The sequence below is a fragment of the Eleutherodactylus coqui genome, chromosome 7 (assembly GCF_035609145.1).
Source record: "Eleutherodactylus coqui strain aEleCoq1 chromosome 7, aEleCoq1.hap1, whole genome shotgun sequence".
Taxonomy (NCBI): Eukaryota; Metazoa; Chordata; class Amphibia; order Anura; family Eleutherodactylidae; genus Eleutherodactylus; species Eleutherodactylus coqui.
The window spans coordinates 29,083,153-29,108,302 of NC_089843.1; the positions used below are offsets into that span (position 1 = coordinate 29,083,153).

Here is a 25,150-nt window from a genome sequence, read left to right on the forward strand (position 1 = left end):
GGATCAAACTGCAGTTAGGGCTGCACACCACCGGCACAGGAGTACTGCCATGGCACGGTGCCTTCGGGACTAAGGAAATAGTCAGTGAAGTGTTCCCTGACCTGCAAAGCAGTAGCAGCCGGGCGACCAGCACCCCAGTTGATGGCCATGTCAAAGACAGGTTCGAGTTCTTCAACATCTATCTCGGGGCGATATTCCTGGAGATAGTTGTGAAGAACACAACATGCCTTGACAAGGTCATCAACTGTGTTAGGGTCTACCATCAGTGTAGTCCCTAAAACTCTCCACTGACTAACCATAATCACGAAGGCACACTCAACCACTCGACGTGCCCGGGTCAGCCTATAATTAAAAATCCTTTTCCGGGCATTCAGTCCTCTTCGTTGGTATGGGCGCAGCAGGTTTGGCATTAGAGGGAAAGCCTCATCCGATACCATCCCAAAGGGGACTGGATGTGTGGTTCCCAGCAAATGTTGGGGGGCTGGGAGCATAACACCATCTCAGAGAATTTGCATCCCAATCTGAGATGTTCACAGCACCCGAGAATCTCACAGTATTTAATTGGTGCACACTACAAGCAGTTTATAACGGTGGAAAATTTGGTCGAATTAGTGGCACACAAATACTATCTGCATTCCATCACGAGGAAGCATTTGGGAAGTTGGATTAAAACTTTAGAATCTCTCTATTTTTCCTCATCCATTCTCCCCATTGTCATATTAATTGTAGATGGGGAGAGAGAATGAGAAAAATTACATTTTACCTGCACCCTCCTGAACTGACAAAGTTCCAGAAGGTGCAGGTGCTCACTGCAGCGGTGGGATAGCTGTTTACCTGTTCGGTGTCTTTAGCATTTTCTCTTCTGCCTACCGACTCCGCGATCGTGTGACTGCTGGGGTCAGGTGGCAACCAGCGGCAACATGATCTACGTGCCAGGAGGCAGAAGACAGAATGCTAAACACACCAAACAGGTAAACAGCTACCCCCAACACTGCAGGATCCCGGCTACGCGTTCATGAGACCGTGACGGAAGAGGTAACACCGGCAGCCACCTGATTGCAAGCCACAATCTACATGCATTACATTGCGCGATTTGGGCGCTTCGTAATCTGTAAATTAGAAGGCAGGAAGGGTTAAAAACCATTTCTGCCTTCTCCTTGGGCGTCCTTGATGAGGATCAGTGCAGGAGTGCATATGCACCCGATGTGTCGGATGATTGGGTACAGATGCAGCACTCCTGCACAGAAGTGTGCGGTCTGTCTTGACATCGTAGCTGTGGAGGGAAATGATGATGTCAGGACCCATTTTCATGCGGATATCAAGGAACTTTGCATGCGCAGAAATTCCGCGACGGGATTCCCTGTGGACTTACCACACATTGCGGCTTGCATAGCATTGCAGACAAAAATACGCAGTCGTATGCAGACATTCGTGATTTGCCAGCACAAAATGGCGATTGGCTAACAAGCAGCGGGAGGTTCCAATTCTGTATGGGGCTCGCAGAGCCCCACACTGAATCGTTTCTTACCCAACGGCAACCTACTCTCACAGCGGGAGCTGAACGGTGTACCTGAATACTACTCCATGGACTCACCCGGATGCACATGAACGAGCCAGAACTGCCAACACCAGTGAATTAGCAGAGCACTCTGCAGGGGCTCGGATTCTGTCCCGCTGCGAGAATTCTCGAACCCCGATCAGCGCAGGCCATCAGGCTGCCTGCAGACGGCCAGGTCGGATCAGGGTGCGAGAATTCTGGCAGCGGCACCCGACCCGAGGCCTTGCAGGGAGCAGTGCGGGACACGCACACAAAAATAGCAAGCCAAAATTATTTTCGCAAGCTAAATTTAGCCCCGCCCCATCCCGCCTCCTTTTATTGCAAATAGTGCAGAGGGGCGGAGAGGAGGCAGAGAGGGGGCGGGAGCTCAGTTCCTGCTCCCGGCTCTTCCATCCTCCCCCCCTGCAGATGAGGACGACGTATATCGGCTTGGCGTGAAAACCGAGCCGATATATGTTCGTGTGAATGCAGCCTTAGGGTACTCGAGATGCTCATTACTCGAATCGCACACCACACGGTACTCGAGTCAATTCCATTTCCTTCCCCGCATGTTTAGCACCATTTTCTAGCCAATAGACATGCAGGGAAGGCATTACCACTTCCTCCTGTGACGTGCCAGCCCTATCCCACCCCCCCTGCAGTGAGTTGCTGGTGAGATCAAGTGACTGCTGAGTACATAAAGCGGTTCCGCCCCTGGCACGCCTCAGACACACGCTGGCTGGGAAAGTGCTGTTGCTCATTCAGGAATAGTGTTAGTGTCTTCAAGAACCCCAACGGTCCTTCTTAGGGCTACATCTGACCGTGTGTATTACTGTATGGCTGGCTGGGAGCAGTTTTGCACAATTGTTTTGTTTTTTTCATCTCGGGCTGTGCAGGCCATTTCATCCATAGCGTTCTTAGTCTGAAGTGTATTATACAGAGTATAGGGAAAGGGCTGCTGCTGATATTGGGAAAGTGTTAGCGTAGGTCCTGTCTTCAAGAACCCCAATGGTCCTTCTTAGGGCTACATCTCACTGTGTGCATTTTACTTGGTGGCTGCTGGGAGTTGTAGTGCATCCTTTTTGCACCCTTCCGTAATATTTTTTTCCGGCTGGAGTGCAGCACAATACCGCTCTCACCCTGAAGGTGCACACAAATAATTCCAAGCCTTCTGTGAACAAACTTATTTATACTGCTCTCTGTCTGCAGTTAATTAGACAGGGTGGGTGAGTGAGATCCGCATCTGATTGGTCAGGCTGTGACCAATTAGAGGCAGCTCATTCAGCAGGCGCGGATTTTAAATCCCCGGCTGCTGAATACTACTCACAGCTGTTTAGAGCAGTTCAGGAGGACTGCCGCTGGCCGAGCTGAACTCCGTCTGCCGGGACCAGGTGAGTATATATATATATATTTTTTTATTTTTACACATTTCTGGATGAATTGCAGGGAAGGGCTTATATATTTAAACCCTTCCCGACAATTCATCCCGCGCTCGCCGGCAGCCCATTGCTTTCAATGGAGCCGGCTGTATTGCCGGCTCCATTGAATTCAATGGTCAGTGCTCGTTTAATCGAGACGAGTACCGCGTGGTGCTCGTCTCGAGTAATGAGCATCTCGAGCACCCTGATACTCGAACGAGCATCAAGCTCGGACGAGTATGCTCGCTCATCTCTATTGTAGAGTGATAGTTAATATTTATGGAAGATTTCGGCACTCTCTATTGGATTGGAGGTTTTATTCCCAGAGATTGGGTCAACCATGAAAGGTATTTTTGCTTTATTTCTATTCTGTTTTACTCTATTGGCCATCATTCGGGTGAATTTGTTGTTGCTTATGTAGTAGGAGGATTTTAGGTTTTTAAGTTATTTTCGTGTTTTTCGATGAGGATGTTGTGAGCTTTAGTTCTTAGTTCCACTAGGGGTTTATGAGTTATAGTAGAGGGGTTATTTTGTACTTCTTTTTCTATTTCCGCTAAGCGTAGAAGGGTGTTTTTAAGTAGTTTTTCTCTTTCTCTGGATCATCACCCCTTTGACAACAGATTTGTGTGCGTTCCAAAGGGTGAATCGACACATTTCTGGGGAGTCATTAAATATGAAATATTGCTCTATTGTTTCTTTAACTTTCGACTGATAAGTTGGTTCCTTCATTAAGAAAGGGTTGTTTCTCCAATTTCCAAATGAAGGGGTTTGGGGGCCCATCTTCAATTTAAGAGTAATTGGAGCGTGGTCTGACCACAACATTACTCCGATTTTCGCTTCTTGGGCTCTCTTAAGAATTGGGAAATCTACCAGAAACATGTAGATTCTGGAGAATGACTTGTGGCAAAAAGAGTAAAAGGTATATTCTCTAGAGTTGACATTTAGGCATCTAAAGGAGTCATATAAATTTGCTCTATGCAACCAAGTTGAAAGCGTTGGGTTTCTTACTCTACTTGAAGAGTTAGTATTCAAGGTATCATCAGCTATTAGGTTGAAATCGCTGCATATCAGGAGGTTGCCTTGTTGAACTTTTCTGACTTTCCTTATTACTTTGTTCAAATAACTAATTTGCTTTGAATTAGGGGTGTATAAGTTGACTAGTGTCATCAGTAGCCCATTGATTTTACATATCAAAATTAGAATCTTCCTTCATTATCTTTTATTTCCTCTATTAGTTGGAAGTCCACTGAGTCTCTTATTGCTACCATTACTCCCGCTTTCTTTTTGGTTGCGTTGGCTAGGAAGATTGCAGGGAATCGATTATGGGTTATGCGGCGGGCCCTGTCTTGGGCAAAGTGGGTTTCCTGTACACAGAATACGTCCGCACCAGAGTCCCTTGCCTCCCTCCACAGGGCCGATCTCTTGAAGGGTGTATTCAGACCTCTGGCGTTTACGGATAGCAAGTTTAGTTCCATGGGGATTTTAATAAAGAAGCTTTATGCAGGGAGTGCTTGTTCTTAAGGTAGTATCCGGGACATCCTCTTGAGCCTTGATGATTAATCCCAAATGGGAGGTATGAAACAAGAAGGTGGATCCAAAAATTATTGGGAAGAAAATTAACGGTGCGAATTGAAACTGAACTGATGGTTCTCACTTTTTGAGCAGCCATCTTGTTGAAATTTAACATAAAACTAAAACGGGCCAATTTGAAGCTTTGGGTTGACCGGAGCTCACTTTCAAAAAGGCCGAGGATTGGGGTATTTAAAGTCCAACCTGTGTTGGATGACACCCTTTAATCTTGTTTTTTTTTAGGGCAAAGTATTCATAAGGAGGTAAAGGAGGCGCCTCAGCTAACGCCGCGCTTGTTTCTGAGACCAATCCTTTTTCACATAGGATGGAGCGACCTCCTGCGGAGTGGGAATATTCCACTTTTTAAAAAGAGACAAGCCTTCATCTGGTGTAGTAATAATGATGGTTTTGCCTTCTTTGTTAATATTGAGCTTTGTTGGGAAGCCCCATCTGTAGAGAATTTTATGTTCTCTGACGGCTGCTGTGATTGTTAAGAGCTTTTTCCGGGCTAGCATCGTGGTTTGTGAAAAATCCGAATATAGTTTGATATTGTTGAATGGATGGGGGGAACTCCTTTAAGCTCCTTGAAATTTTCATTAGTTCGTCTTTTATGTTGTAGAAATGCAGTCTAGCAATTACGTCTCTTGGGACGCTATCAGGGATGTTTTTTCCTTTAGGCAGTCCATGTATTCTAGCTATGATACGCTCCTGTGAGATAGAGTTTCGGAGGAGGGTCTGTATAAGATCTTGGGCAAATTTATTAAGCTCTTCTGGTCTTACCGACTCGGGTATTCCTCTGAATTTGATGTTGTTACGCCTATTGCGGTCTTCCAGATCCGCCAATTTTAGTTTAAAGGGGTGGTCTCGCAAAACCAAGTGGGGTTATACACTTCCGTATGGCCATATTAATGCACTTTGTAATATACATCGTGCATTAAATATGAGCCATACAGAAGTTATTCCACTTACCTGTTCCGTTGCTAGCGTCCTCGTCTCCATGGTTCCGTCTAAATTCGCTGGCAGCTTGCTTTTTTAGACGCGCTTGCGCAGTCCGGTCTTCTCCTTTCAGCACGAGCCGCTTCAGTGTGCTCCCCGCTACAGCTCTTCTGCGCATGCGCAGATGAGCTGTCACTGCTCGGGAGCGCGCTGGAGCGGCCATTCTGTACCATCCTCTGTTAGAGGAAGGTGCAGAGCCTCCCAGCTGTCCGGAGAAGCCGCCCAGCTGTCCTGCCGTCCAGGTAAGTGATGGGCCGGGGGGGCTGTCGCTAGGCCGGGGGGGGGCTGTCGCTAGGCCGGGGGAACTAGCGCTGGGCCAGGGGGGTAAGTGATGGGTCGGGGGTGATGTTCACTGACAGGTGAAGGCCCCGGAGCCCAGCGCTGGGCTCCGGGGCCTTCACCTGGGCTCCGGAACCTAGCGCTGGGCTCCGGAACCTAGCGCTGGGCTCCGGAACCTAGCGCTGGGCTCCGGGGCCTTCACCTGGGCTCCGGGGCCTTCACCTGGGCTGAGGGTCTAGCGCTGGGGAGCCGGGAGCGTAGCGCTGGGGAGCCGGGGGCTAGCGCCAGTTACCTGCTGCCTGGCGGTGGGTGACTGGTCGGCGGCTGCGGGGCGTCTGGTCGGCGGCTGCGGGGCGTCTGGTCGGCGGCTGCGGGTCGTCTGGTCGGCGGCTGCGGGGCGTCTGGTCGGCGGCTGCGGGGCGTCTGGTCGGCGGCTGCGGGGCGTCCGGTTGCCATGGAGACACAGCTGGCAGCGTCTCGGGAGCGCGCACGTCGGGCTGCAGCGAGCGACGGGGAAAGAGCCGGCGGCCATCTTGGGGAAACTTTTATAAGTTGCTGAAACGCTGGAACGGTAAGTACAAACCAGCTAGAAAAGTCATTTACAGGGGTAATTAGTAATGTATGTTTAATTAGGGGGACTGGGCAAAAAAAAAAAAATCACTGCTTCCTCGAGACATCTCCTTTAAGCATTTCAACTTCATCTTCTAGTTTATAATGGGCATCTATCAGTTCATTGTGCGAGCTGGTAATATCGCCTGTTTTGTTTTCTAAATGATCTACTCGTTCGCCGAGGCTCGCTATAGCGGAGCTGACTCTGGTGTTTATCTCATTTAAGTCATTTTTTAGTGATCCTTTAAGTGCCAGCACAATGTCCCCTATGAAGAATTCTGATGCTGTTTGGCTGGAGCATTCTATGTTTAGAATAGGATCATTGGTATCTTTATTACTATTGCTCTGGTGAACAGTAATGTCTGGAACATACTCCTCAGTTCTTTGGCGTCTCTTCTCTGGGCTATTACTAGCTGAGGCTACATCTGCATTCTCCCCATCCTGTACTGAGTGAGATAAAGAAGATGGCGCTGTAGTAGCAGACACTTCCCTCTTCTTACTTATGCTGAGCTGAGCCATTTTATAATTAATTGATGTCGCCTGCGATAGTGACTGTGGCTCTTGAGAGGAGGGATGCAGAGGCTTATCGTGGTGTGTATGTCTGGGGGATGAGGGACAGGAGGATGCCCGCTTACCCCTTTTTCTTGGCGCAGGATCTTCTCTGCTTTCTGCCTCTACTCCTCCGCTGGTCGGGTCCCTGTCAGCCGTGTGATCCCGCTCCCGCTCCTCTTCTGCCTCCCGAGCCGTGAAGAAGTCAGTGAGACGCTTCGGACCCGGCTTGTTAGGTCTCCGACATGACATCTCCTGGTGTACAGCGCTCTCCGACAGCCGATGCAGGTGGGAACTTTGCTCTAAAGTCGCTGGGTGTTGCTTTGGGTGAGTATTCTAGCGGAGATCACAGAAAGCTGACTGCCATCAGTGGCATCCAGGCCACGCCCCCAACATTATATTTAAAATAACGTGCTGAGGAATTAAATCCTGCACCTCATGTCAGTGTCCACATGGGTTTTGTGCAGATTGTTTCCGCACCATGTGGGTGATTTTCAAAACTGCTACTATAAATTCCACAACTAATCTGCCCCGTGTAGTAATAGTGTTTCCACCCCATGTTGGTGGCCCCAGTAGTAATATTGACCCCCTGTATTCCTGGCCCCACTAGTAAAAGCAACCACATATATTGGTGGCCCCAGTAGTAAAAGCATCCCCCTATATTGGTGGCGCTGGTAGTAATAGCTACCCCCCTATATGGGTGGCACTGGTAGTAATGGTGACCCCCACAGTGGCCTTGGTAGTAATTATTGCGGCCCTGGCAGTAAAAGGTGACCCCTATTGTGGCATTGGCAGTAGTAGGTGACCCCTATTGCAGCCCCTGCAATAAAAGGTAACCCCTATTGCGGTCTCTGCAGTAATAGGTGACACCTATTGTGACCCTTGCAGTAATAGGTAACCCCTATTGTAGCCCTGGCACTAATAGGTGGCCCCTATTGCGGCCCCTGCAGTAATGGGTGACCCCTATTGCGGCCCCGACAGTAATAGGTGACCCCTATTGCGGCCCCAGTAGTAAAATGTGTCCCCAGTAATAATAGCAAAACCTATTGCTGCCCCAGTAGTAATAGTGACCCAAGTAGTTATAATGACCCCAATTGCTGCCACAATAGTAATAGCGACCCCAGTAATTATAGAGACCCCTATTGCTGCCCTAGTAGTAATAGCGACCCCAGTAGTTATAATGACCCCTATTGTGACCCCAATCGTAATAGCTGTAAAAGTAACGGTAGCCGTAACCCTCCAGCAGGGGCACAAACTACTTCATAACCCCCCTCCCCTCACATACAGCTGCACGGCAGCGCCACTGCCAGGACCGAGTGTCAGCAGCCGGGATGCCCTGCAGCCGTGATGGGAGAGAGCCAAGGAGAACGCACAGCGCCGAGGTGGGGTGAGTGACAGCCGTGCAACAGATAGTGGCAGCATAGCTGCGCAAACCACAGCAGCCAAAGGGGCAGTGGTCAATGAGGCCAGCTCCTGCAAACACAGTAGCAGCAAGAGCTCCAGCGGTCTGCAGTGCACAGCAGAGGGCCGGGGACCACTGATGGCAGGAGCGCTGACTGCACAGGCCGGGGGTCACTGATGGCAAGATCCCTGGGGATTTTAAGCCGCAGCCAGCTGGGGGTGAGTGATGGCAGCAGCAGCAAAGGGAGCAGCAAGAGGGCTGGCATGGGGACATTCAGCTGAAAGGGCAGCAGGGGGCCAGAAAACATTTGACTGAGAGCACACACAGCCCAACACAAGCTGAGGGTGTCAGCAAATGTCAAGACTGGTGTATTATGTCCCAACCCGTAACTTCCGGTGATGACATAATACACCAGTACTGACGTGATTTCCAGCCAGAGAGCCGCGGCACCCCTGGCAGACTCTTCGGCACCCCAGTTGGGAATCATTGTTCTATATAATCATTGTTTTCTGAGCATGTTTCTTTTGCTCTAACATATTCCTCCAAGGGGATAGCTTTTATAGTGTGGGCCGGATGTCTACTCTTAGCATGCAATATAGCATTCCCTGCTTCTGGTTTGTGGTAGAGTGTGGTCTGGATCTCAATGAAGTTTTCTTTGGCTATGAACTCTAAATCCAAAAATGTTATGGAGATCTTATTATAGGTACTAGTAAATTTCTGGTTTAAATCATTTGTATTAATCTAGCTGATGAAATCTTTGACCTCTTCTTCAACGGAGCTCCAAACTATGAAAATATAATCTCTAAAGCGATTATAGCAAATTATTTTATCTGAAAAGGAGTTAGATATAGAAAAAAATTTGATGTTTCTTCTACCATGCCATACAAATATTGGCAAGAGTGGGTGAGAATGTAGACCGCACTGGAGCTCCGCTGATTTGGAGGTAATAGGTTCCATCATACAAAAAAAATATGGCGCAATAAAAATTCTATGCACATCACAATAAACACTATTAGTTCCACTATAATTGCTGTATTTCTGAAGATGGAATATAAATGATAGTATAGCCTGTTGGTGGGGAATACAGTAGAGATGAGCGAACGTACTCGTCCGAGCTTGATGCTCGCTCGAGTATTAGGGTACTCGTGACGAACACCACGTGGTACTCGAGTCAATTCCATTTCCTTCCCTGCATGTTTTGCAACATTTTCTGTCCAATAGACATGCAGAGAAGGCATTACAACTTCCTCCTGTGACGTTCCATCCCTATCCCACCCCCCTGCAGTGAGTGGCTGGTGAGATCAAGTGACCGCTGAGTATTTAAAAGCTGTCCCGCCCGCGGCTCGGATTAGACACACGCTGGCAGAGATCAGGGAAGGTGCTGCTCATTGAGGGATAGTGTTAGTGTAGGTTCCTGTCTTCAAGAACCCCAACGGTCCTTCTTAGGGCCACATCTGACCGTGTGCATTACTGTTGTGGCTGCGGGAGCAGTTTTGCACCAAAATTTTATTTTTTTTTCATCTTGGGCTCTGCAGGCTATTACAGCTATAGCGTTCTCAGTCTGCAGTCAATTATACAGAGCATAGGGGCAGTACTGGTGAGGCAGGGACAGTGGTAGTGTATAATCCTGTCTACAAGAACCCCAACGGTCCTTTTTTGGGCTACCTGTGACCGTGTGCATTTTACTGCGTGGCTGCTGGGAGTTGTAGTACTTCCCTATTACGCACCTAGGCCTGTTTGCATGCAGCCTTCCGTATAATTTTTTTCTGGCTGCAATTTGCGCTACATTACCGCTGTCAGCCTTCAACAGTACGCCAATAATTCCATAATTTTTTACACCGCTCTGTGTCTGCTGTCAACTTCACACACAGCGTACGGCGACAGCCCCTGATAGAGGGAAAGTTATATACACGCTATATAGCCTGTATTCTTTTTTTAAAAAAATTTAAATGGGGTGGAGTCTGACCGCTGAGCGGGATGGAGGTCTAGGTACCGAGCTCCGTCTCAGCGGCGCCTTCCAGAGCTGATTACAGTGGCTACAAGCAGTGCAGATGGGGGAAATCACGAAGGAGAGAGGGGGGAAATCTCAGGAACACCCCGATCGCATAAGGGACAGATTGACCTGCAGAAGTTCCTTAAAGAATGGAGCGCGCGCTCACCCCGCACCCAGCTAAAGATGGCTCCGGCCCGGGAATCTGCAGCAATGCACAGTAAGGCAGAGGAGGAGGGGGGCTCATCAGAGGAGGAAGAGGGAGAGAACGTCTCTAGAGCTTTCATGAGAGACTTATTCTCCCAGGCCCTGATCCCACTTAAGTCAGACCTTACAGAGATCAAGGAGGACCTTAAGCAAATGGAGCGACGTGTAGAGGACTTAGAATCCACCTCTGCCACCATTATTACACATTCAGGCGAAATGGAAAAAATTATAGAAGAACAGCATGAGCAGCTGAATAAAACCCTCATAATGCAGGAGGACTTAGAAAACCGAAACAGACGCAGCAATGTGCGCATTAAAGGTCTCCCTGAATCCTGGGCTACTGACTGTCTCCCCAAAGTTGCAACGGAGATCTTTACCTCATTATTAGGAGCAGAAAGAGCCGCAGCTATTAATATAGAGCGGATACATAGAGCCCTGCGACCTCTACTCCCTGCATTAGACCCCCCAAGGGACGTGGTTTGCAAACTGCTCATGTTTCCGGACGCTGTAGCAATACTGAGAGCAGCAAGGCAACAAAAAGAACTCTGTTATGCCGATGCCCCTATACAGCTATACCAGGACTTAGCGCCTTCAACCTTGGCGAAGCGCCGGGCCCTGCGTCCGCTCCTGGAAATATTAAAAGAGAACGGCATAAAGTATGCCTGGCTGTTCCCGTTTGGGCTAGGAGTCACCTACAAGGGTCACAGGCTCAATGTACGAACCCCAGAGGACCTCCAACAGCTCTGACAACTACTAGACATGGAACCAGTATAGCTTCAAGGATGGTTACCTTTGCCGGACTTGTCAAGACTTCCCATGTTAGCTCCACAGGAGAATTGGCAAACTGTGAGCAACCCCAAATCTCCGAAGAATAGAAAGAAAAAATCAAGAGAAGAGGTCGCAGAAATGGACACTTGAAAGAGACTTCAGTCCCTACCAAATTTTTATTCTTAAGTAGTTGTTCCCTCTCTCACCCCCCCCCCTTAGACAATATATTGTGAGTAGCTTTTCTCAGGGTGATGCACAACATCCATCAAGAGACCCTGGCTTTCAGAATGGGAGGGGACTCGCCTCCAGTATTGCCCCGGACCTGTTAACCTGGGCAATGAGAGAGGAACCAGCTGGCAGTTCAATCCGCCGATGAAGAGTGGTATATACTACTTATACCCCCCTCTCTCACCTGGGTGGCGACCCTGAGGTTTCCCATTTTAGGAACAAATGTTCTTCCCCCTGTTGGACGTGAACAGTCCTGGAAGGTGCCTGCCAGGTCAGGCTGTTGATAGTTTCCACAGTGACCTATGTGTTGTTGGTCACTGGTGTAATACCGATTGAAGCTCTACCCCCCCCCCCCCTCCCGGAGGAGGACCGGGAGCACACCAGACCTCTCTTTAACAGGGTATAGAGCGTTAAAGTTCATTACTGCTTATACTTGATTACTGTTCCTTCAACCTACCCATCCTTCCCTACCCCTTTTTTCCTTTATCCTTCCCCTTGTCCCTCAGGTAGGGACTCCAGTGTCTCATCGCAAAAGTACTGTTGTCCGTTAATAATATTCTCTCTTCTCAGATACAGACTTTCCTCTCTAAACACTGCAAACCATGAATGATCTACACCTCACATCATTCAATGTCAAGGGCCTCAACTCGCCGCTGAAACGCCACAACGTAGCGCTGCTGCTAAAAAGGTACAACTCAAAAATTGTTCTCCTGCAGGAGACGCATTTCAGAGGGGACAAGTGCTACGCATTGCCAGGCAGACATTACCTCCAATGCTATCATAACTCCCACCCCTCATCGGCGTCCAAAGGAGTCTCCATACTCTTTCATAAGTCTATGAACTTTGTATGCAAGTCCCAATATTCGGACGGAGAGGGGAGGGTGTTATTCCTCAAAGGCCTTCTAGATAATGTTAAAATCACTATAGCAAATTTATACGCTCCAAACACTGATCAGGTCACGTGGTTACTTAAACAGTTCGACACACTCAAACAATTTGCAATAGGTCACGTGATCTTGAGGGGAGATTTTAATTTGACCCTCAACCCCTTACTAGACTCATCTGTGGGCTGCTCTCAGGTCAAATTAAGAAAACTCAATCGGGGTCTCCAGGAATTAGGAATGGTCGACGTATGGCGACTCCTTAACCCCTCGGTGAAGGATTTCACCTTCTTCTCCTCGGTCCACTCCTCCTTCCAGAGACTGGACTATCTGTTGATATCCAAAGGACTATTGGAGTTCCTAAATAAAGCCGAAATAGATCCTCTGACCATCTCTGACCACGCCCCCATACATATCCTGCTCAGACCTATCCACCCATCCTACAGAGAATGGAGATGGAGGCTTAAGCCATCACTACTGGATTCGGAAGAAGAGGTTATAGATCTATCCAAAGCCATTGAGGAATACTTTCTTCTTAATACAAACGGAGAGGTTGGCACTCCCACAGTCTGGGAGGCCCATAAAGCCTAGGTTAGAGGTCTTTTGATTGCCCTAGGCTCCAGGGTCAAGAAAAAACTACAAAAAGATATAGATAATAAGCTCTTACTAATAGCTAAACTCGAACAATCTGTTAAACTTGGAGAAATTAGAAGACTTAAGAAAAGAATTAAAACTCTGCCTCGAATCGAGGTTCAACAAAAAGAACCTCTTTATGAAGCAGGTTGTTTATGCGCAAGGAAATAGGGGCAGCAAATTTATGACATCGCTAATTAAAAAAGCCCGGGCCAAGAACACAATCAGAGCTATCAAAATCACATCTGGAGGAATGGCCACATCCTCTGAGGAAATTGCCAAGGAATTCCAGTTGTTCTATAAAAAATTATACAACATACAAACAACCCCCAACGAGGGAGGGAATCAGAGTATGAAAGAACAAATTGACAGGTTTCTCCAGAAGGTAAATATGCCTAAACTGGATCACCAGGAAGCGGAATCTCTTCTGACCCCGGTCTCCCAACAGGAAGTGAAAAATCTGATAGCCTCTTGCACGCCTAACAAAAGTCCAGGCCCCGATGGACTTACTAGGGCTTACTATAAAACCTTGCAAACAGTGTTGGTACCAAGGCTAACAGACCTCTTTAACGCCTTACTGGGGGGTAATGAACTCCCTAGACAGGCACAGGAGGCCCATATTACCCTTATTCCTAAAGATAATAAGGATCCCACACTTTGCGGAAATTATAGGCCTATTTCGCTTATTAATTTGGCCGTAAAGCTATGGGCGAAGCTTCTGGCGAAGAGGCTCGAGGCCCTTGTCCCTTTCTTGATCGATGGGGAGCAGGCGGGTTTCGTGAGGGGGAGAGAGGGCAAAGATAACTGTCATAGATTACTACACGCAACTCGTTATGCACAAAACCACCATATTTCCCTAGCCTTTGTAGGCACAGATGCAGAAAAGGCATTTTATAGGGTGAATTGGACATATATGAAAAGAGTACTGCTTAATTACAATCTACATCCCGATTTTGTATCTGCTATATTTACACTCTACGCTAAACCCCATGCGAGACTAAGAGTAAATGATACTAGGTCACCTCCATTTGAAATAAATAATGGTACACGACAGGGATGCCCTCTCTCCCCCACACTATTTGTTCTGGCTTTGGAACCTCTTCTGGTCGAAGTGAGGCAAGACCCGAATATTAAAGGCCTATCTATAGGGGATAAGGTATTGTCCACTGCGGCATTCGCCGATAATAGTTTTTTTGGTGACCAACCCTATTGAGGGCCTCCCCGGACTGGTAGGACTGCTGAACCTCTTCGGAGAAATTTCAAATTTCAAAATCAACTTCCATAAATCCACCGTACTAAATATCTCTATCCCCCGCGCCCTGTCTAATACCCTCTCGACATCCTCCCCCTTTAAGTGGTCAGAGGTCTCACTGGATTATTTAGGAGTGATAATAACAAAAAAAGCGGAAGACTTGTTCAAGGCTAACTTCATACCACTAGTAAATAAAATTAAAAACCTTCTGAGAACATGATATACCAGTTATATCGTGGTTCGGCAGAAAGAACATCTTGAAGTCCTATATCCTCCCCATAGTGCTATATAGAATAAGGATGCTTCCTATTCACCTTCCTACAAGCTTTTTTAAGACCCTGCGCACCATCTTTTCCGCTTTTGTATGGAGGCACCGGGGGCCGAGACTGGCCTACAGCCTAATGATAAGGAGGGGGCCCGAGGGAGGCATCGATCTACCTAACATAAGTGATTACTATAGGGCTTCGCAATTAAGCTACTGGATGAATCTATTGAGCCTGATAGGAGACAAGTTACTATCAGCAATGGCCCTGCAATATAACAGGGAGGCCTCGGAGGGCGATATATGGCTACCGGAAAAAAAAAAAACGTTATAAAGCAAAGAACTTTAATTCCCTTACTGAGAGGCCCGTGTGAAGTATGGGATGGGGAGAGAGAAAGACTGGCTCCGTCACCCTCACCAATCCTCCTGCTGAACATAATACACAAATTACTGGACCTCAGGTCAGACCCAGTCACTGAGTCGATCTGGAATAAATTCAGAACTCATAAGATTGGAGACTTGTTCTCCATAGCTCATCTATCCCCTCCGGAGATTATCCAAACCCTCCTGCCTTCGCACAAGCTGTCCTTCCTACACCAAGCAATGGTGACCAGTAGAGATGAGCGAACGTACTCGGATAAGCACTACTCGTCCGAGTAATGTGCTTTATCCGAGTATCTCGCCGCTCGTCCTGAAAGATTCGGGGCGCTCCGCTGCTGACAGGTGAGTCGCAGCGGGGAGCAGGGGAGAGCGGGCGGGAGAGAAGGAGAGAAAGATCTCCCCTCCGTTCCTCCCCGCTCTCCCCTGCAGCTCCCCGCTCCGCAGCGTGTCCCGAATCTTTCAGGACGAGCGGGGAGGTACTCGGATAAAGCACATTACTCGGACGAGTAGTGCTTATCCGAGTACGTTCGCTCATCTCTAGTGACCAGGGTTATAGGAGAATTTATTAAAAGGTTTAAAGTGGCGAGACCTATGCTCTCCTTTGAGACTACTCTGAACAATAAAGACCCGAAATCAAGGAAAATTGCCCCGTTATGTAAACGCTACATAATACTACAGAGTATAACTAAACCAGCTTTCATTAGCTCCTGGGAGAAGGAGCTCGGCGTCTCCCTATCCCAAGAGGACATCAATTCAATATTAGCAAGATCATTTGGTATCTCCCCCTGTATCACGGCTCAGGAAGCGCATTATAAACTACTTGTAAGGTGGTATAAGACCCAGCAATGACTTTATGCTTATAAATTAGCTTCCCAAGACAAATGTTGGAGGTGCGGTAGAGAGGAAGGGTCATACCTTCACCTATGGTGGAACTGTACCCCCCTAAAACCCTATTGGAGGGGAGTTGAGGAGATCCTGAGGAAAATCAAACCAAATGTTTCGCTCTCACCAGATATATTGTTCCTTTGGAAGCCTTCCTCAACATTTCACCCCAGAAAAGACAAACTGATGGCCTTCCTGATAGACTCAGCAAAAGCATTAATACCACTGCATTGGCAATGCAAGGCACTCCCCTCGCTGAAACAATGGAAAGAAAGAGTAGATAGACTCTTTAATCTCGAGGAGCTATCGAGTTGGAATAACAGCACACACGACAGATTTACCAAAATCTGGACTCCATGGCGTAGTTTGAGGCTCTTGGACATCTTTTCCCATGGAGGTACCCCTCCTACTACCCCCACCTGACCCCCCCCCTTCCCTACCTCCCTTCCCTCCAATTACCCCCCCCCCCCCTTCCTTCCATAGTTGTATATTGAGAATTTTCTTTTTATCTCACCGCCCCGGTCTCAGGACTAGTGTTAGGTGGCACGGATGAACGAGATGTAAAATGTTTACTTAGTGTACTGTAAGCAAATAGCTATACTTTAAACCTAAGCTTGTAATACGAACCAAATGAAAGTCTGTTTCTTGCATTTAGTGAAAATCTTACTTGCTTTTGATATCCTGTATGACTTGTTTGACAAAAAACTTGAATAAAAAGTGATTTGAAAAAAAAAAAAAATAAATAAATAAATAAAAGCTCCTTCTTACAGATAGCTCTGACCGTCTGAAATTTACTGGGTGTCTGGTGGGAGTTGTAGTGAATCACTATTGCACGGCTAGGCCAGTTTGCAGCTTTCCGTATTCTTTGTTTCTGCCTGGAGTTAGCGTTACAATGTCGCTGTCAGCCTCCAACTGTATGCAAATAATTCCATAATTATTTATACAGCTCTGTGTCTGCCGTCAACTTCACGCACAGCGTACGGTGAGAGCCGCTGATAGAGGGAAAGTCATATACATGCTATATAGCCTTTATTCTCTTTCAAAATTTTTTTTAAAAAAGCTCCTTTTTACGGCTATCTGTGACCATGTGCATTTTACTGTGTGGCTGCTGGGAGTTGTAGTGCATCACTATTGCAGAGCCAGACCTTTTTGCAGCCTTCCGTATAATTTTTTTTCTGGCTGCAGTTAGCGTCACATTACCACTGTCAGCCTTCAACGGTACGCCAATAATTCCATAATTTTTTACACCGGTCTGTGTCTGCCGTCAACTTCACGCACAGCGTACGGCGACAGCCCCTGATAGAGGGAAGTTCATACACGCTATATAGCCTGCATTCTTTTTTTTAAAAAAAAATAAAAAAAAAGCTCCTTCTTACGGCTAGCTCTGACCGTCTGAAATTTACTGGGTGTCTGGTGGGAGTTGTAGTGAATCACTGTGGCACGGCTAGGACTGTTTGCAGCCTTCCGTTTTCTTTGTTTCTGCCTGGAGTTAGCGTTACGATACTGCTGTCAGCCTCCAACTATACGCAAATATTTCCATAATTATTTACACCGCTCTGTGTCTGCCATCAACTTCATGCACAGCGTACGGCCACAGCCACTGATAGAGGGAAAGTCATATACACGCTAAATAGCTTGTATTCTTTTTTTTTAAAAATGTAAATAAAAGCTCCTTCTTGCTGCTACCTCTGACCGTCTGAAATTTACTGGGTGTCTGGTGGGAGTTGTAGTGAATCACTATTGCACGGCTAGGCCTGTTTGCAGCCTTCCGTATTCTTTCTTTCTGCCTGGAGTTAGCGCTACAATACCGCTGTCAGCCTCCAACTGTACTCAAAAAATTCCATAATTATTTACACCGCTCTGTGTCTGCTCTATTCGTAATCCACCATGCTGAGGGGTAGGGGTAGGGCTAGAGGACGTGGACGTGGACGCGGGTGAGGACGCGGATGTCTAAGTGAGGGTGTGGGCACAGGCAGAGTTCCTGGTCCAGGTGAATCGCTGCCAGCTGCTGCGGGATTAGGAGAGAGGCAAGTTTCTGGGGTCCCCTGCTTCATATCACAATTCATGGGTCCACGTGGTAGACCTTTATTACAAACAGAGCAGTGTGAGCAGGTCCTGTCGTGGATGGCAGAAAATGCATCCAGCAATGTATCATCCACCCAGTCTTCTACGTCGTCCACTGCTGCAACTCTGAATCCTCTCGCTGCTGCTCCTCCTTCCTCCCAGCCTCCTCACTCCATGAAAATGACACATTCTGATGAGCAGGCAGACTCCCAGGAACTGTTTTCGGGTCCCTGCCTTGATTGGGAAAAATGGTTCCTCTCTCACCTGAGGAGTTTGTCGTGACCGATGCCCAACCTTTGGAAAGTTCCCGGGGTCCGGGTGATGAGGCTGGGGACTTACGGCAACTGTCTCAAGAACTTTCAGTAGGTGAGGAGGACGATGATGATGAGACACAGTTGTCTATCAGTGAGGTAGTAGTAAGGGCAGTAAGTCTGAGGGAGGAGCACACAGAGGATTCGGAGGAAGAGCCGCTGGACGATGAGGTGACTGACCCCACCTGGTTTGCTAAGCCAACTGAGGACAGGTCTTCAGAGGGGGAGGCAAGTACAGCAGCAGGACAGGTTGGAAGAGGCAGTGGGGTGGCAACGGGTAGAGGCAGGGCCAGAGCGAAGAATGCCCCAACTGTTTCCCAAAGCACCCCCTCGCGCCGAACCACCGTGCAGAGGCCTAGTTGTTCAAAGGTATGGATGTTTTTCAGTGAGAGCGTGGATGACCGACAAACAGTGGTGTGCAACCTGTGTCACGCCAAGATCAGCCGGGGAGCCACCACTACCAGCCTCACCACCACCAGCATGCGCAGGCATATGATGGCCAAGCACCCCACAAGGTGGGACGAAGGCCGTTCACCGCCTCCGGGTCGCAAAACTGCCTCTTCCCCTGTGCCCCAACCTGCCACTCAGATCAACCCCCCTCTAAGGACACAGGCACGAGCGCCTCCCGGCCTGCACCCACACCCCTCGTCTCCGCTGTCCTCGACCCCATCCAGCAATGTCTTTCAGCGCAGCGTCCAGCTGTCACTAGCGCAAGCATTGAAGCGAAAGCGCAAATACGCCGCCACGCACCCGCACGCTCAAGCTTTCAACGTGCACATTGCCAAATTGATCAGCCTGGAGATGCTGCAGTACAGGCTTGTGGAAACGGAGGCTTTTAAAAACATGATGGCGACGGCGGTCCCACGCTACTCGGTCCCCAGTCGCCACTATTATTCCCGGTGTGCCGTCCTAGCCCAGCACGTCTCCCGCAACATCAATCGTGCCTCACCAACGTGGTTACTGGGAAAGTTCACTTAACCACGGACAAATGGACAAGTACTGGAGGGCAGCGCCACTATATCTCCCTGACAGCGCACTGCGTGAATTTGGTGGAGGCTGGGACCGAGTCAGAGCCTGCGGCCGCACACGTCCTACCCACACCCAGAATAGCGGGTCCTTCTTCGGTTCTGGTATCTGCGGTGGTATATGCCACCTCCTCTAAACCCTCCCCCTCCTCCTCCTCCTACGCAACCTCTACCTCTCAATTAAAAAATGTGAGCACGTTGCCAGCAGTCTGTGTGGTGCGGCACGGCAGCACAGCGGTGGGCAAGCGTCAGTAGGCCGTGATGAAACTATTCAGCCTAGGTGACAATAGGCACACGGCCCCCGAAATGTTGCAGGGTCTGACAGAGCAGACCGACCTCAGGCTTTCGCCACTGAGCCAGCAACCGGGCATGGTCGTGTGTGACACTGGCCGTAACCTGGTGGCGGCTCTGCAGCTCAGCAGCCTCCCACACGTGCCATGCCTGGCCCACGTCTTCAATTTGGTGGTTCAGCAGTTTCTGAAAAGCTACCCCTACTTGTCTGACCTGCTCGGCAAGGTGCGCCGCGTCTGCACACATTTCCGCAAGTCCACCACGGACGCTGCTACCCTGAGGACCCTGGAACATCGGTTTAATCTGCTAGAGCACCGACTGCTGTGCGACGGGCCCTTACGGTGGAATTCTACGCTGCACATGCTGGCCATGCTCTATGAGCAGCATAGAGCAATAGTGGAATACCAACTCCAACATGGGCAGCGTAGTGGTAGTCAGCCTCCCCAATTCTTTACCGAGGAGTGGGCCTGGATGGCAGACATTTGCCAGGTCCTCGGAAACTTTGAGGAGTCTACCCAGATGGTGAGCGGCGACGCTGCAATCATTAGCGCAACCATCCCGCTGCTATGCCAGCAGTTCGCTGCAAGGCATAAAGGCCGAAGCATTGCAGTTGAAACAGAAGATGGGGGATGACAGTATGTCGCTTGATAGCCAGACCACCCTCATGTCTATATCTCAAAGCGTTTTGGAGAAGGAGGAGGGGTAGGAGCAGGAGGAGGGGGAAGAGACAACTGGGCACACTGCAGAGGGTTCCCATGCTGCTTGCCTCTCATCTGTTCAGCGTGTATGGCCTGCGGAGGAGGAGGAAGAGCCTGAAAGTCATCTTCCTAGTGAGGACAGCCATGTCTTGTGTACTGGCACCCTGGCACACATGGCTGACTTCATGTTAGGCTGCCTTTCTCGTGACTCTTGCGTTAGACACATTCTGGCCAACACGGATTACTGGGTGTACACCCTTCTCGACCCACGGTACAAGGAGAACCTTTCCAGTCTCATTCCCGAAGAGCAAAGGGGTACGAGAGTAATGCAATACCACAGGGCCCTGGTGGACAAAGTGATGCTAAATTTCCCATCTGACAGCGCTAGCGGCAGAAGGCGCAGTTCAGAGGGCTAAGTAGCAGGGGAGGCGCGGAGATCAGGCAGCATATTCAGAGCAGGCAGGGGAACACTCTCCAAGGCCTTTGCCAGCTTTATGGCTTCCCAGCAAGACTGCATCACCACTCCCCAGTCAAGGCTGAGTCGGAGGGAGCACTGTAAAAATATGGTGAGGGAGTACGTAGCTGATCGTACCACCGTTCTCGTGATGCCTCTGCTCCATACAGCTATTGGGTGTCAAAGCTGGGCACGTGGCACGAACTTGCGCTGTATGCCCTGGAGGTGCTGGCTTGCCCTGCCGCTAGCGTCTTGTCAGAGAGGGTGTTTAGTGCAGCTGGGGGAATCATCACGGACAAGCGTACCAGCCTGTCAACTGCCAGTGCCGACATGCTTACACTCATAAAGATGAACAAAGGCTTGATTTCCCCAGACTTCTCTTCTCCACCGGCGGAGAGCAGCAGAACCTAAAGATTCTTTTCGCTGCAACCGCAGATATAAGCACTCTTCTCTATCACTGGGAAAACGGGGCATTTATCTTTGTCAATCTGTCTCACATATTAGTCCTCCTCCCACTACTCCTCCTCCAGAAACAACATGTCATCGCGCTGAACGGCCAATTTTCATGCAGCCCAAAAGGCTCATCTACCAATGTTTTTACAATTTTTCAAAATTTTAAAAGTATTGATACTTTAACATCAACCAATTTTTTCAACATGGCTGCCTACAGGCTCTGTTACAAATTAAGCAACAGCGAGCTGCATCTTTCAAAAGATATTTATGGGTTTCACCTGCCCTCTCGGTTGATAAATTTTTCTGAGGTACACTTGTACTCTTGGTACACTTATTTTTCGGGCCCACGCCTACACTGTAATCCAACTAATTTTTCCGGCCTTTGCCTACGCTCATGGTACCCCAATGTTTCAGAGGTTGGCCTATATTATTACTACAGAAATTTTACTGGGGTCTGCCTGCCTATACTTCTGCTACAAGAAAGTTACAGGGGTCTGCCGTCTACTTCTGCCACTTAAATGTTACGGGGGTCAGCCTATACTGCTGCCACGTAAATTTTACAGGGGTCTGCCTATACTGCTGCTACTTAAATGTTACAGGGTACTGCCTATACTGCTGCTACTTAAATGTTACAGGGTTCTGCCTATACTTCTGCCACGTAAATCTTACAGGGGTCTGCCTATACTTCTGCTACAGAAATGTTACTGGGATCTGTCTATACTGTTACTACAGAAATGTTACAGGGGTCTGTGTATACTTCTGCTACAAAAATGTTACTGGGGTGTGCCTATACTGCTGCCATGTAAAGTTTACAGGGGTCTGCCTATACTACTGCCAGAAGGATGTTACTGGGGTCTGCCTATACTGCTGCCACTTAAATGTTACAGGGGTCTGCCTATACTTCTGCCACGTAAATTTTACAGAGGCCTGACTATACTTCTGCTAGAGAAATGTTACAGGGGTCTGCCTATACTTCTACTAATGAAATGTTACTGGCATCTGTCTATACTGTTACTACAGGAATGTTACTGGGGTCTCCCTACACTTCTGCAACATAACTGTTACTGGGGTCAGCTTATACCTTTGCTACAGGAATATTACAGGGGTCTGTGTATACTATGGGTTCACTAAGTCTTCCCATCGTGGTGTTCTACCTATCTGGCCCCCCAAAAAACCCAGACTGGCTAGGGCATGGATTGTGGGCCAAGTCAAACATGTATTTTCTCTCACTTTACCACAGCTATCTGGGGCACTGCAATGGGATTTCTTTCTGTACCGTCTGTGGGTTCCTAGGACCAACCCATGCTATGGGTGCACACAGACTTCCCATAGCGGTGTTGTACCTGCCTGGCACTAAAAAAAAAACCCAGACTGACTAGGACATGGGGTGTGTGCCGAAGCCAACATGTATCTTCTCTCACTTTACCACAGCTATCCGGGGCACTGCAATGGGATTTCTTTATGTACCTTCTCTGGGCTCCTGGGACCCACCCATGCTGTGCGTGCACATAGACTTCCCATAGCGGAGTTGTACCTGCCTGGCATTAAAAAAAAAAACCTAGACTGACTAGGGCATGGATTGTGGGCCGAAGCCAACATGTATTTTCTCTCACGTTACCACAGCTATCCGGGGCACTGCAATGGGATTACTTTATGTACCTTCCCTGGGGTCCACCCATGCTGTGGGTGCACACAAGACTTCCCATAGTGGTATTGTACCTGCCTCGCACTAAAAAAAACCCAGACTGATTAGGGCATGGAGTGTGGGCCGAAGCCAACATGTATTTTCTCTCACGTTACCACAGCTATCTGGGGCACTGCATTGGGACAAACAAGAGGAGCGATACAGCGCTAATGAGACGTTCACAGCTACGCTAGCATCGGAGTTCGCTCTATGCCCGCGATTGCTAACGGTTTGTGCAGAGGCCTATGTCCTCGGCGCAGCGAAAGTCTGCCATATTTGGGCACTCTGATTTTCTTTATGTGTACTGTCTTTAAGTTCCTTGGACCCACCCATGCTATGGGTGCACACAGACTTCCCATAGAGGTGTTTTACCTGTCTGTCCCCAAAACACTGACAGACTTGGGTAGGGTGCAGAGTGCAGATGGTTTCCCCTTTGCGTTGTCGATGAGGTATCCGACACCCAAACAGAATGAGTAGTGTGTGGACACATAGATTCCCCATTGCTATTTCACTCGCAGCACCTTGGGCCACACAATGTGTCTGCAGGGACAGAGGCAGACCCAGGGCCCACTCACAAACTTCCCACACAGAGTATTGCTGCATTGTGGAGATGTGTAGAAGTGCTGGGCTGGCACCTGAGTCCCCTTTATGACCACGTTTGCAGCTCCTGACGGAGGTGGCACAGGATTGGAATGAAGATCAAATGTCAATTTCTCATTGATTCTCAACAGCATTGTGGGCTATCGCCCTCCCCCCCCCCTTTTAAAGAGGGTCGCTACCTGGCCCTGCCAGCCCTCTGCAGTGTGTGCCTCCTGTTCCTCCTCATGGCTAGACGCTCTTATAAATAGACATGAGGGTGGTGTGGCTATGAAGCGAGCGTGTGGCATGAGGGCAGCTGAAGGCTGCGCAGGGACACTTTTGTGTGCGCTGTGGACGCAGGGTCGTGCGGTGGATTGGGCAGTAGGTAACCCAGGAGAAGAGGCAGCGGTGTGTCCTGCAGGCAATGATTGTGCTTGGTTGGAGGTAGTGTGGTGCTTAGCTAAGGTGTCAACTAGGGTAGGAATGCACCACAAGGTCTTCAAAACTCTGACGTAGCTTCACAAGTACCCGATCCACGTATTAACAGGAGAGCTGCAGGATATTAAAAAGGGTTTCCCTTATAAAGGGTAACCCTCACAAAGAAATATATAACACAATGATGTTAGAAAATATGTCTCCGCGCTGCGTGGTACTTGAGTTATATGTGTGGGTACTCTTTATCTTTAGCGGTAAGCATAAAGACGAGTAGCGGTATAAGAAAGACACTTACTGGAAAGGAGTGGGGTGTGTATGGTACAGAAGCCCCCTCCTTGAAGTGCTGACTCCAATCACTGACGAAAGTACACACCAGTGTACTGGGTAAAATCCAAGGTTTATTTCATAATCCATCGATTGTGGAAAACGTAACAGGCAATGCGTTTCGGTGTCTAAGTCACACCTTTCTCAAGCCAATGAAGTATAAAAGATATATACACAACATACTCACATTTATAATGAAACTGAAAATAAAAGCTCAGTACGTCCGTTTCATTTAGTCCCCCAACCGGTGCAAATTTATTCGATTTATGCGTGGATCTCAATACATTCATCAGGAAGATCACAATATTAAGACATTTCAAAATCAAAAAACACTCAGAAATCAAATCTCTTCCGATCGACTGTTCCTCCCTGCAGAATATACGAACAGAACCCATTAATACAGGTTTGAAGTTAAAAAGTAAATTCTACCATCTGGAAAGTAAAAGTGGCTTCATAGAAACATTCTATCAAAAAGTATTGAATGATCTGACCAAGATGGCGAATATCAGCAGACCAACAGTGATAGAAAACAGAAAAGTGCTCTTCTAGGCTTAGCCTCTAACGAACGCATTGTCATAAAAAAAGCCGACAAAGGTGGAGCCACAGTAATAATGAACTTAGAACAATATGAAGCGGAAGTTAACAAGATTTTAGAGGATCAGGAATATTACAAGAAACTTAAAGAAGACCCACTTAAGAGAATTGAGTTGGAACTTTCAGCATTATTAAAAGAAGGGTTAGAACGAAACTGCCTCACAAAAGAAGAGATGCATTACATTCACATTAAACACCCAGATGTCCCATATTTTTACATTTTACCCAAAGTGCACAAGAATAGGAACACCCCCCCGGCCGCCCCATAGTAACTGGCACTAATTCTATTACTTCAGCCCTATCTGAATATATTGATCTTCTTCTTCAAAGAATAGTAGTCTCCCTGCATACACTAAGGACACGGGAGATTTTTTGGAAGCTATAAGAAAAATAAA

The 25,150-nt window shown here is 48.2% G+C and overlaps 1 protein-coding gene across 1 annotated transcript in view; it reads left to right on the forward strand.

Annotated features, from left to right (window-relative positions):
* Positions 1 to 13,319: 13,319 nt before the first annotated feature.
* Positions 13,320 to 25,150, forward strand: part of LOC136573460 (vomeronasal type-2 receptor 26-like) — a 66,438-nt gene continuing 54,607 nt past the window's right edge. The window contains exon 1 of the mRNA XM_066574750.1: positions 13,320 to 13,844. Within this exon, the coding sequence (XP_066430847.1) occupies positions 13,320 to 13,844 (525 nt within the window). The remainder of the gene's footprint in view (positions 13,845 to 25,150) is intronic.